Raw genomic sequence first — 13,799 nt, forward strand, 5'->3', positions numbered from 1 at the left:
TTTGTTGGAGTGCATAAACACAATCCTTTTGCAACCGCAAAAGTTGACCCAAAGTCCAGTATGGAGAGGTGTGAAGACTACTGGCCAAGCAGGAAGGAAAGAGCCAAGTTGCACAATCCTTTCAGCCACCTCAAGATCCCAAAAGGTGAAGAAAGAAGCCAGCTCAAGTATGCCCATGTGATGACTGGAAAACCTGCACAAGCTGCATACTTGTAATAGCACTGTTCACGTAAGCTAAACATCAGCAAGATTGAAATAAAGTTTATCCCATTGTGCCAGCCAATTTGGCTGGGAAAGTATGCTGATGTATATCTCTCACCATGGTCATAGATTTCTTACGTGAACAGTGCTAATATGATCTCGCTATGAACGGCAGCAAATCACCAGGCACGGGGTTTTTGTAGCCTGATCGAGGCTCTTAACAAGCCTCGAATACACGTTAAGACGGTTCAAACCCATAATGACATGGTATTAGATTGTCCACACACAAGTACATAAATATAGGGCTATAGACAATCGATTTACATTACATGTCCGAGATTTCGGGAGGCGGTGGGGGGGATAAAAAACTGAGAGCCGCTCGTCAGAACCCTAAGCCGACGGAGATAAAGAAAGTATACATGGACTGAGCCGCTCGAAAGACGATGCCAACGTGTGGTATTGACCCTGTCCCTAGTAAAGCTCTGCCCCAACCAAGGCCGCGAGAAATAAAACCCGCAAGAAAGCCCGAGACGGAAAAGGACTTAATGAGAAAACGCCGTCGGCGAGGCTTTGGAGAGCGATAATTTGAGCTTGATGGTCGACTCTAAGGCGTTCAAATAGGTGGTGTATTTGATGATCTCGGCCATCAAATATTGCGACTTTTTCTCCCAATTAGCCATCGCTTTTTGCAGATAGATCGGCCGGTTCCAGTACTGAATCGTCCATCATCATCATCGCAAAATAAAAATAAAAACAATTAGTGAGGGCTGATGAGAAAAAAAAAGAGGGGAGGGAGAAGAAGACTGACCATATTGACCATCGGTCTCCTCAGTAAATTGTGTCTCTCGAGCTCGACTTGGATATGCGAGTTATGTCGTCTAAGGCTCTCGAGTTGGACGTGTTCGGGGAGGGAGCTGAGGGCCATGGGTGGCACGGGAGGGTTCCAGTCGCTGATGGTAAGTTTCTCAGGGACAGCAGCTTGAGCGGGGGGGCGGTCGATATGGAGGTTAGAGGCGGTTTTAGACTCGGGCTGGGAGGTGGTGCCCTGGGTGTCGATGCTGGTGGCGGAGTGGGACCAGTGTTCGGCGTCGCTGGCTCGATTGGTCTGGGTGACTAAGGTGGGCGAGTGTGGGGTCCCAAGGGGCAGGCCGTTGAAGAGCCGGTCCCGCAGCCGGCGTCCCTTGTGACTGTGACCCGAGTGGCCGCTGACGATGCTCATCATCTCCTCTTGATCGCCCTGGCACTCTCGCAGATCTTCCTTCTTCTCCACCGCAACCGGTGCGTCCGCCTCCAACAGCTTGTTCCAGCCGTACTCCATGTTCGACACGCCGCCCGTCAGCGGCTCCTTGCTCAGCCGGGCAGCCCAGTAATTGCACGTCGATACCCACTCGTAGACGAGCTCCTCCGTCCCCGCTTGGAAGAAATACGAAGCCCCAGTCGAGAGCGTTAAGACGAAGACGTGGGCTCGCTCCTTGCTGTATCCGGAGACTAGGACACTCGTTAGCGCATGTGAGAGGGTGATTGCACCTAATAGCTGTGCGTTCGGCAGCCAATTCCCTCCCCCGACTCCCGATACACCTTCAGAGCTGATCGTTGTCGTGGCTCCGACTTCATTGGAAGTTGAACCGGCCGCCATGCCGGCGCCAGCAGAAGAGCCGCCACTATTGCCGAACTGGAACATCTTGAGGACACCCGTCTGGATCACCACAAACACTTGGGCCCAACCTCGATCCTTGTGTCTTTTGCCCTTCGATTCCCAATACTGCTTGCGCTGGAGAATGCCCTCTTTGGCCCATGGGGCCCCCAGAAGCGCCAGCTCGCTATCCCTCGTCTGCTCATCATCAACTTGGCTCGACTCGAGTGACTCTTCTTCGTGTTGTTCACGGATGATTGATTGGGAAAGATTTGAGACAAAGCCGATTGATGGAGTGGTCAGATTGGTGAGGTTCAGCGATGAGCCTGCGTTCGATGAATAACCCTGGATAGATCACAAAATTCCAAAACCGAAGGTCAATCAACGTATTGAAAGAGGGAAAGACAGAGAAAACCTACCATCATACCCGAAGGCAAACTAGAAACGGAGGTACTCGCACTAGGTGTTGGACTATTGGGTCGTCCACCTGGCGTATCAGGGCCAGCGGAGAGCAGAGCAGCAAATCCACCGAACCCGCGCAAGCTGGCACGCTTGTGAGTCCCGATAGAGTCAGCGACGCCGTGCGTGTAATGGTTGCGGCGACTAGCCATCCGTTGAAGACTTCCATAAGCTCCAGGCTCCTGAGATTGAGGTTCGGCGAGATTTTGAGCAATCGGATGACTTTTGACGGCCATATAAATATCCTAATAAGAACCAAACATCACCATCAGCATCAATTCAATGAAAGCAATTGAAATTTGGAGGAAAGGACAAGAAACAAGAAATCACCTTTAATAGGGATTCGACTTCCTTTTCAAACTGGGCTTTGGTGGAGGCCTTCGGAGCGGGGGAACCATTTTCAGCTGATCTGAGATTCACTGTGCTTGGGAGATCATCAGCCCGACTGGCGGCAGGGGAGCAAGATGCGCCAGTGTCGAGGGACGCATGACGCTCATGATCGGTGCTGCTACTGCCTGGTAGAGGAGAGTAGACGCCGGAAGTTGCTGGAAGATCGTCCTCACTGGGCCAGGAAGTGATGCTGTGGCTTCGGCGGGAAGTTTTTATGACGGGTTGGGAGCCAGTCCGAAGGGCATCCCGCCACCGCTCCATCGAGGGGCGAGCTGCAGTGTGGGAGGAGGTACCCGAAGCGGGTAGAACGCGGGTGAGATCGACAAATGAAGTTCGTCGATTTCGCGTCGCCATGCTCCCGTTACTGGCCATTTTGAAATTCGCCCTATACGTGTCGGCTGTGGTCGAGGAAGGCCGAGACGGTTCGATAATCGAGGCCTTCGACCGGTTTGCTTCGGGAAGGTCGAACTGAGACAGTTGCGCGTAGACGGTCTCCATGGTGTTGCGGATGAATTGAGAGCGTGACATGCGTGAGGTAGTGTCGACGACGTGAAGATCGGTATTGAGCAAAAGAATCGAATACGACATAGCATGTACCATATCTACACGAGAAATATCACGGGGAGAGGGAAAGATGAGTAATGATATACCTCAATAAAGAGAAAGAGAAAAACATGTAGGAGCAACTAACCAGCATTGACATAAATATTAGATTGATTTTGTTCCCAATACCTTCGACTGAACTCGGCCAAGATGCGGTCGACTTGTTGAGTTTCACCCTTGAGATACATCTTCGTGCAGAGCTTCCTGAAGGCAAGATCGATTCTGAGGTCTTTGAAGTCGAACTTGTCCATGAACGCGCGACGCGTTAGCGCTTGGAGTTGGTTCTCGGATGTCTCGGGGCTACCGAGCCATTCGGTCAGCTTCCGACGCTTGATAATCGACTCGTCCTCCTGCCAGAAGAGCTCGGCAAGCCTGTGGGCGTTTGCTTGTAACGTCATGCCCGGAACGTGGAGCGAGTGTGGCGGGTTGGAATGAACGGAATCTGGCTTGTCTGAGTGCTCTAGATTAGGGGAGGGTGCTGAAGTCGGCAGTGAATGTGGGTTGGAATGAGCGGCGAGGTTTTCCCGACTTGGAGGCAGAATTGTCCGCGAGTCCTCTTCAGGCTGTTGAGGCCCCGAGACGATGACGGAGAAGAAAGAGGAATCGGGTGGGGTTGACGGGCGAAGGCTCCTCAAGTTGGGTGAGGATTGGTGATTGCGGGGTGTACGAATATCGTCACTAGCGGGTCCGAGCTTGGTCGGCTGTGCTTGGTCGAGATCGCGCCTCTGGAGCTGAGGAATATGTTGAATGATAGAACGATCAGGCTCGACAATCGGTTTGATGCCTAAGCCTGCGTTACCTCTCTTGGGAGGAGCGGGTTTAGATGACTGAGGCTGATGAGTCCTGATGCTGGAGGAGACATGCCCAGACGATTTGGAGAATGCAGAGAGATCTCCACGGTTGAAAAGGGTTGATCGGGGATGTGATTGTGTATTAGGGCTAATGGGGGGTTTGGAAGATGAGGCTGTCGACATGGGATGCGTGCTTTGATTAGTTGTATTGACAGAGTTAGAGTGGCCTGGCTCAGAAGTAGTACTATCAGATGATGATACGAGCCGGATGCTCGGCGATAGAAGAGATAAAGGATCGTCGGTTTCACTATCTTCATCCTCATGTGTGAGTAGTCCCAGCAGGGGCTCGACTGTACTGCCGGGAGCTGTTTCAGCGCTGGTGGTGCGGGAGACAGGCTGTGATGAGATTTGAGGACGTCTGGAGGCGGCAGGGAACTGACTTCCGAGGATCTTCGGGGCCAGGGCACAGTCATCCTCGGTGTAACCTCGGCGTCGAAGATTGACAGATCGAACGGAAGTGAGCGGGCTGAAAGTGAGTTCTCGACTTTCTTTCATCGAGCTCGCTCGAGAGACAATTCCCTGGGGGCTGGACAGCCCGGAAGTAGTACTAAGATTGGGCGAGGAGATCGAGCCGGGATTAACCTGGATGGTTGAGCCGTCGCTCGAGGGGCTTTGCTGGGAGCTGAGGGCAGGAGATGTGACAATTGCCAGGCTGGAGGATGGGATCGGGCTCGAGTGGTCGAGATTGAGGGCTCTGATCCGGGACTGACTGAGGGACTTGTCAAGCGGCTCGGCCGGATATCTGGACTGGATAGCGGTGCGGTTCGGATTGACCAGGCTGGGCAAGCAGGTAGAGGCGGAGAGTGCGGCGCTGTCTGGAGGAGGGGGGTTTTTGTTTAGGTTGTACTGATGGCTCGTAGCCGGGTTGAGGACGAGCGGCTTGTTGAAGACCCGCTCAGAAATGCCCCCGTCTTGGGCGTGAGGGTTGCTGGGGTCGATTAGATCAGATGCAGCTGAGAAGAATGATGACATCGAACCAGATGATGAAAGAGTGTCAATATCAGGAGCTGATTGCAAGTCAAAGCCAGTGGAGTGAACAACTTGTTGCATATGTTCGATTGGTTCAGAAGGATGGAGAGCAAGAGAAGACTGACATGCTTTAGGAGTCTGAGGAGATATGGAGGAGAGACCCCCTCGGAGGACGCCATCTTGATCAAGATTCCAACGCTCGAGACTCAGTCGGAGTTTATCCTCCTCGCTCAGCCCGGTGCTGGAGAGGTTGGATAACCGGTGGGTTTGTGAAGGGGAGTCCGATGAGAGTAATGACGATGAGATAGATGCTGAGGCATGTTGACTGGCTGGGCCAGCAGACGAGCCGAGCTGGCCGCTATCAGCTCCACCCAGAGTGCTCGAGCTGGAGCCCAGAAAGGTGGTGGGGGTTAGCACGGGGCGAGTTTTGCCGGAGCGTAAATCAAAGGGTGCGGGGATGGTGCGCGTCTTGGAGAGGGATGAGGGGGGTAGGTTGGTTGAGCTTGGGGGACGTGATTGGGCTGCACGAGGGCTCAAAGGATCTGCGCGCTGCTCGGTGTAAGATACCAAGGCCCTGGAGGTTGAATGCAACCAAGAGGACTTGGGCTGAGAAGAAGGGGATGGCAAGGGGGGATGCTGCTTGGTAGAGCTGCGTGCAGGGCTGTGGGACCTGCTAGAAGCGCTCGGCGAGAAGAGGGATTCAGAGGGGGAGCCATGGCGGGTGAGCTGAGAGGCAGACATCGACTTGCGGAAAGCTTCTTGATGGGAATTGGCAAGAGTTTTCGAATTGGTTGGCGTCGATTGGTCCTGTCTGGAGTCTTCTGAATCTTGCGAGTGACCAGCCGAGGCGGGACGGGCTAGGGATTGGCGCGTGGAGCCGGCGCTCGAGAGACGGGACTTGAGAGGCATGGGCGAATGACTAATATTATTATTCGGCTGAGAGCTCGAACTGCGATGATAAGAGGAGGGGATGTTGGGCACTGGAGGGGTTGAGTTGAGGGCTTTGTCTTGCTGATGCTGCTGGGATATGTCGTTGGTGAGAGGGTGGCGGGGGACGAGTGGCTCGGCGAATGTTGACGAGAAGGCCAGCTGGAGTGGCTGGTGAGAGTTGGCCGTGGGTAACTGTTCACACTTTAGATCGGCTTGAGACAATGAGGTGCTGAGCTTTCGGCGGAAGAAGCCACTCTTCTTGCGCATGGTAGAGGACGAGATCTGGGGCGGCTTCTTCTGGGCAGAGGCGAAGAAGGTTTTGCAGTGGGAGAGAGTGGCCCCACCAAAAAGGAAAGCACGGTTAGTATGCAGCCAACGGAGTGAGATGACACAGACAGACAGCGGTCGTTCTAGGGTGGTCGCCCGAGGCCTTTAGAGGGGAGAGGGTGCAGGCAAAGAGCCCAGGCGAGGAGGGGGGATTATATAGACCCTTGCAAGCCAAAGCAGAGACGCTGGCCAGGCGAGGGAGCCATGTAGCCCGGTATCCCATGGGGGTACATATCTCTACCTCTGGAGGATATGCAGCAGACAAGGAGAGGGTGGCTGAACTTGAACGAACCAGCGGATATCTGCATAGTCAGAGCGACTGCAGTCTGAGATTCTGCTGCTGAGGATAGTGGGAGGATGATGATGGGATTGCTGCATTGGGATGATGCCGGCTGAGGGAAGCGGTAGATACATAAGTCGAGATGATGACTTGCCCCCTTGGACCCGGCGATGGCCGGGGAGGACATAGCGCCAGCTGATGATCAGGAGGAATGCTGAAGACGAGGCTGCCGCCAGCAGGGTGATGCATAAGAAAATGGGTTTTCGCTATGAAAGAGTTGTTTGTAGACCTGTTGGAGATTAAAATTGGTTCGGATAGCTTCCATAAAGCTTGTTGCCATTAAACAACTCTGATTACTGAACGGCAATCAACCTAGAAATCAACTCTTCAACTCCGACGCTTACATATTTATTTAGTACAGTTGCGAACCGAATGAAGGAATGCGTGCACTTGCACTTGCCGAAAAGAACTATGATCTGAGGCCGGTGTCGGGGTGGCTGGGCGGAGCTGGAGGATGACCTCATACATATGCAAACAGCCAGGCTGCTTGAGACGACAGCTGGAGTGGCCAAGCCTTCAAATGTTTAAAATGATAACTATTGAAATCTGGCTGTACGTGTTTAGTTACATACACTTGTCTTTGTACGAAATAACAGTGCGAATCTGAGATTTGATTCCCGATCTTTTCGGACCAGCCTGACAAGTCGCACACCATCCTCAGCACATTTTGAACAGACCTCAAAGGGCAACCTTGACATATGTGTAGTAGCTCCCAGTAAAGTATAGTTCAAGTCTGGCGGGCATGGAGCACAACCCTGTTCGCCAAGCCCACCACTATACTGACCCTGAAATGTTGTAGACATTCCGATAGTACATACAAGACATAAGGTGTAGTCCGGTGGTTCAGGGTGGTTTCCATGGCGAAGGGCAGGGAGGATATGTACGCCCCATGAATGCCAACCATCCAATACATCCGCGGCGAACGCCAACGGCGTTCAACATGTTGAAGCAGGAGAGCAGCATAGGCCGCGGGGCTGACGATTGTTCATTGGGGCTGCACAGATGCATGTGTGCGTACAGCAGCGGCCAGCAGACATGTGACAGAGTGACCAGACACGCAGACAGGGAGAAGAGGGGCAAGGACGAGAAAGAGAAAGAGACAGAGACAGAGACAGAGACAGAGGCGGTGGGAAGAGGCGAAAGACTTACCGGGACGGCGGAGCTCGAGACGAGCTGAGGATCGCTTGGGGACGGCCCGGAGCAGGCGCGGGGCCGGGCGCGTGTGACCGGCGGGAGGCTGGAATGGGTCGCGGCGCAGGAATCGACGGAGGATCCCGGAACGGTTTCGGGGGGGCCGCCTGCCCAGAAAGCGTAGAGACCCCCGCCCTGAGACTTACTCCGTTGGGGCTTCCGCTTCCTTGGGCCGGCTGAGGAGCGCATGGTGTCCATCGAGATCGGCAGACAGGAAGCCATCGCTATGGCTTCCAGCTCGGACGTCGGATCGGACGCACGCAACTCCATCGACTCGATCTCCTCCTCCTGGTCTGCATCGTCCAACAGAGATGAGGAGAGCCGCGGCTGCTGGCTTCTGGTCGATGTCAGCTCGGCCAGGCTTTGGGCATCGACGCTGGGGAGTCGAACGGACGAGGAGGGAGAGGAGTCGAGCTCAGCTGGCGTGTATGATCGTAGCTTGTTTTCCGATAGGCAGTATGGCCATGCGGGCCCGGCAATGTGTTGAGAGGACTGAGATACCAAGGCAGACCGGGGTTCTAGGGAGGGGCCTAGGGTGCTAGGCTTTCCGTCTATCGATTCGCTGAGGCTGGGGCGGACGGGAGGTGAATCCAAGGAGGATGTGGAGGTATAATAGTTGTACGTGGGAGGCGAGCAGATGAATTCCTTGGATTGCTGAGCTCGATCACGGGCTGATCGGACCAAGCTGGCCAAGTCGAGCACGTTTGCCGTTCCGCCCTGGCGGAGGACACTCAAGCGCTGAGGTGTAGGATGGCGGTGGATAGACAAGTCGGAGGAGGGATTGGACGCGGGTGGCGTGGCCTTTTTGGGGGAAGACGAGGGTGTCTGGGCTGGAGTGCGAGTACTGGAAGGATGGTAAGGACTGGATCTGGGATTGTGAGGCTCCGTGGAATGGTCGCCATGAGAGCCCCCGGGCACCGGACTGAGAGGGCCTGATGAGAAATCAGTTATCAGGCCGGTGGTGGCCGTATAGAAGTTGTTGGTCATGAGGTCTAAGGATTGGAAGGAGGACGAGGTAGGATCTGAAGCCAGAGTGATTTCTGACAGTTGTGGGTACGAAGTGCAGTCTGATTCACTGGAGGATCGCGTGACAGTAGGTTCATCATGGCATTCCATCGTTCAAGGACTGGCAAGATGTCTGGGGGACGCAGTCGGAGCTCGGGTGAGTTACTGTGGACTGCAAACCTTCAGTTCGAGCTTGACGCACGGAAGGTTTGTGTTGAAGAGCAAGATTAGCGAATCCAAGGCAAGCCGAATGGGTGGGGGAACCCAGCTTGCGATCGAATCGAAGGCGACTGGGAATGAGACGATTATCAGAGGAAGCTGAGGGTAATGTCGGATCAGCAAAAAGACTGGCGATATGGAGAAGCCAATCGATCGGGTGCTTTATTTATGCACTTTTGGAGTGTTAAGGGTGGCAAAGGACGGAGGAAGGTGCGAGAGCTTTAAATGAAAAGGCACCCGGCTAGCAGCAGTCGTGTTGATGAGGTGGAGGTATTTTAGGTCGAAGGCTAAAAGCATGATTCTATGGGTCTATGTAAATACTCTCTTGCCATGCAGGCCATGTAGTTCGCTGGATCGCCCAACAGCACACGGGAGGCGGAGGAATGACTGGAGGATCGAAGCCGGAACGGAGGGCGGGCGGGTGGGGGCTGAGGCGAGAAGATGGAATGCTTGGTCCTCCTGGAACAAGCGTGCTGGTCCCTGGAACGAGAGAAGCTGCTGGAGAGGCGAGCGCGGACGGAGACGGCACTGGAATAAATGTATGTATTGGCGGATGGGACACGGTTGTCTTGAGTTTTCGAACTACTCGAGACGGGACAATCGAATGTGCTCACTGGGGCCTGGATCCCAGAGAACAGTCCATCGGCACAGAGCGAGCACGGCGAGCGAACCAGCCTGGCTCCGGACTCCGATGACCCAATAAGGCGGAAGTGGCGGACGAAAGCATGGCGACGAAGAGTCGGAGTATATAGTAGTATGCCTTTCCTCAATATGCTCCCTTCTTCCTGCGTCCCGGCCCATACGGGCCACGGCCATATCCATAGCCAGACTTCAGCAGCCAAGAAGGAAGCCCAAAGATCAGATTCGACACGTGGTTGCGGTGTACCACTCGCTTAGCTTAACTAATCTCCAGCTTCTTCCCCGGGCGGAGTGGTGCAGAAACCACGTGTCGCATTGCGTCGACCGGAGAAGGGGGAGTCCGCATACATAACACAAGTACAGCAGTAAAACGAAGGCTGTCCGCTGTCGCTCGTGGGCTTCCATGTTGTCCACAGGGCCTAAGTTCCTGTGGGCCCAACACTACATTCATGGGCTTCCCATAGAAAACTTTTCAATTTCAACACCCGTTACCCAATTGAATCAACCTGAAAAATGGTTGCACCCCATCCACCCCACAAACCCACGTCACAACTCATTGTCCCTAGTTGTTAAGATCACCACATCCTCTACAGAACTTGGCCCCATAGAAACAAGTACTGAAAAAACAAACTACAAACACATGTAGGTAGATAACATCATATTCATAGTGTGCAATGGCAAGGGCAAAATTGCACTTTAAAAAAAAAGAAAAAAAAGGGGCTTCCCATGGCCCAGACAGATTCCTGCTGCCCTGGTCTCCCAAGGGCTTTTGGAGGCCCTGAGAGTTTGCAGTTGGCCGGCAAACATTACATGACCACATGGGCCATTTTGGCATTTCAGGAAGTATTGTTGTGATGAGGACAGGAGGATGAGGTGGAGGAGAGATGACCTAGAGAAAAAAAAAACTCAAGGACCTCAGAGGGCAAACACAAAAGGGGCCATGGAAGGGCTGGGAGCTGCTGGCTTGCATGGCATAAAAGTGCTCACACCACAAGGGGTTGTATCCTTTAGAGACCCCAGGAAACCATGCACAGGAGAACTGATGATGGATTTCTATATTCTATGTGGACTCTGGAAAGATTTAAGCAATTACATCTGAGGGGACTGCAAGATGTGGGACTTTTGGTGAAATTGCATGTGCAACTGGAGGGAAAACAATGAGTGCTAGGCAAGGGAAAGGGAAAGAAAGAGAGTGAGAAGGAGTGAGACACATGCAATTCCAACAAGTCTAACACCAAATAATCTGTGGGCTTGCAAGGCCTAAACAGTTTCTGGTGGACAACCAACAAAGTTCATTATATGTAGGCCAAAGTGTCTAATTTCCTGGGGGAAATAGTCATTGGAAATTTTTATGTGTGCCCACCATCAATATCTTGCAGTCTAAATTGTTTCTCAGGGCACACCCCAGGGCAAACTTGTGAAGTCCCTCTTCTGCGGGGCGGGCAGCCCTGGTCGCGGAGCAACCCCTCCAAAGGAGGGACTTGAGTCTAAAACCGGCTTACAACCGCGTCATGGTTGGCCAGTTTTGGTGTAGCCGACCTTTGGATGGCTGCACCTCCTGTACATCCATCTCACCATAGGTAAAAAGTTGGGTTGGAGATAGAGGAGAATGGTGCGGACCTCCTCATCCAATTTTCAAAGGAAAACATCAAAAATTGGACCAGCAGGAATTTTTGCAAGATCACAAAAATCTGAAAATCGGACTCTTCAAGATTGAACTGAAGTTGATTCTTGGCTTCTCAATCAGCATTCCTCCTTCATAAAATTCCTCCAAAATTTTTCTATTTACCATCCTGGGATGACAGTCTTGTCCTCTATTGATTACATAAGGAATGGTTTGGTTTGAAGAAAAAAAAACAAAGTCATGTTGGACTAAAATTGGCTTGTAAAAAATCCTACACATACAATTTTTGAAAAAATCAAAATCCTTCTTGATGGGGATGAAGACCCCCATCTTGGGCACACCCTGCCAAAAATTATTATCCACTGGGTGGTTGTGTGTATTTTACATGATTTTTACAAACAAAAAGGACCTCAGAAGCCCAACCATGACACACAAGCATGCACATTTTAGACACAAGCCTCTCCTGCACTTCATGCGGTTGACAGTAGAGATGTTGACTTTGCATCCGGGTACCCGCGCGTGTTCGGATACCCGCTGCTTTTTTTTCCCAATTTCTCACATCCGCATCCGCATCCGCATCCGATGGCGGATACCCGCTGTTATGGGCGGATACCCGCGCGGGTATCAGCGGATACCCGCCCCTCAAAACTCACTAAGACACAAAAGTTATGTTTTCATTGCTATATGGCATCACTGTGATGACAATATCAATCCACTGTCACCACAGGAGCCTTCATTCTCAACTTGATCTTGTTCTTGCGCTTTTCTAAGTACTCGTGAAGAGCAAGAGGTGGAATCTTGTCGTTCTTTGAGTAGAACGACAAGGCCATGCCTCGACCTACCGATTTTGGATGGAGGTTGTGTCTCCTGGCAGAGACATACTCCCGGCCAAAATTGAAGGTACGCTCCACATCGACTGTCGTCGCTATTAATCAACCAAGATCACATTCAGGAAACCATAAAATGATGAGATACTTGAGGAAAATCTCACCTACCTGGGCAAGACAAGACGTCGAGGGCCATTTGTAACAGCCCATGATGTGTATTTCCACTGCGTTTCTGCTCCGCCCACCAAGTGAGACCGTTAAGTGGTTCGCCGTCTTCCAAAAAGAGCCCACCGCTGAGCCATATATCCACGGGGTCCGACGAAGCTTCGGCTGATCTTGCTAATGCGGCCGCCCCGAGCCCTGCCAAAACGCCGGATGGCTGTAGGAAGATTAAGTCAGACAAGGACAAAGAATCTAGAGGAGAGCTTTGAGTTACCTTTGGGGATCCTTTTTTGGCTGGTTTTGGCGCTGCGGTAGGTTGTCTTGGCTTATACCAGGTATTATACATGTCCCAAGTGAGATTTATTGCCTCGTCGATCCAGGACTGAGGCCACTTAGCTAGCTTAAAGTATTCATCTTTAAAAGATGGATGCAGCACTTCAAGTTTAGAAAAACAATTGAATTCATTAGAAACATTTATCATGAAATAGAAATGGGCTTGATGAAAAGACTCACCCATGGCTATCCTGTAAATCGGTGAGCAGTCAGTAAGAGAGTAATACTTGTTTGTGATTGCAAGGCCCGATCGGCAGGCGTTTCTTAAAGCAGGAGGGTAGTGTCCATCTGTATTTGCAATCACCGTCGACAGATTTGCTGTTATTTGATCGATCATCACAACCACCTGAGCCACGCGAGCTGATCCTGTTTTCGATATTTCCAGTGTAATTTCGTAGAAAGGTTTGAGGAGCTGGACCAGGTCGGCTGCCAAGTCAAGGTCCTCTTGGGTCACATGAAGGTTGCGCGGCGTCCCGAACTGCTTATCGCGCTGCCATATGATGCTGGTATGAACAAGATGTCAGGTTTGATGACCCGCAGAGTGTTAACAATTCAATTGTACTTACAGGGCATCCTCACATCGGACGATGCTCTTAATTTGCATGTAGGTGGAGTTCCAGCGTGTTGGGACGTCACGCTTGATGCTGTGCGGTTTTTCGACTTGGTTTTCTTTGCAAACCTCGACGAACTTCGCTTTGGAGTTTGGAGACTTCTTGAGCTTGTTTGCAATCCCTCGGAACTGTAGGGAACCGTTGGGTCATTGTTAACTGACAGAAGATAATGTAACGATCATGTGAGACTGAGTGAAACAAACTTGCCTTTGCAAGGGTTCGGCGACACATTTCTGAACTATAAGTATCTCCTGGTCCTTCCTCTTCGAGGTCTTCCAGATCAGCCAAAGTGAGCTCATCTTCGTCAGCGAGCTCACCATCGATTTCTGTAGGTTCATCGGCGGTATCAATTTCTGATGGTTGATTGCTTCGGATAGAATCCGCTTCATCATCTGATTCACGTTGGTCAGGATCTTTGAAGCTGTAGATGCAATTATCACATATCAGCTAGTTTGAACACCAAAATACTGAGAGTGTCAGTTATT

General features: G+C 52.0%; 2 protein-coding genes across 2 annotated transcripts; both read right to left on the reverse strand.

Moving 5' to 3' along the window:
- Positions 1-743: 743 nt before the first annotated feature.
- PtA15_1A161 (uncharacterized protein) lies at positions 744-9,010 on the reverse strand (the record flags this gene model as incomplete). The annotated part of the gene is made up of 6 exons (XM_053165159.1): positions 744-914; positions 1,010-2,179; positions 2,254-2,538; positions 2,624-3,285; positions 3,375-6,333; positions 7,853-9,010. The coding sequence occupies 6 exons, from the start codon at positions 9,008-9,010 to the stop codon at positions 744-746; spliced, it is 6,405 nt and encodes a 2,134-aa protein (XP_053016378.1).
- A 51-nt stretch (positions 9,011-9,061) lies between these two features.
- PtA15_1A162 (uncharacterized protein) lies at positions 9,062-9,845 on the reverse strand (the record flags this gene model as incomplete). The annotated part of the gene is made up of 4 exons (XM_053165160.1): positions 9,062-9,217; positions 9,293-9,405; positions 9,489-9,646; positions 9,733-9,845. The coding sequence occupies 4 exons, from the start codon at positions 9,843-9,845 to the stop codon at positions 9,062-9,064; spliced, it is 540 nt and encodes a 179-aa protein (XP_053016379.1).
- Between the last annotated feature and the right edge of the window lie 3,954 nt (positions 9,846-13,799).

The sequence above is a fragment of the Puccinia triticina genome, chromosome 1A, assembly GCF_026914185.1.
Source record: "Puccinia triticina chromosome 1A, complete sequence".
NCBI classification, from domain to species: domain Eukaryota; kingdom Fungi; phylum Basidiomycota; class Pucciniomycetes; order Pucciniales; family Pucciniaceae; genus Puccinia; species Puccinia triticina.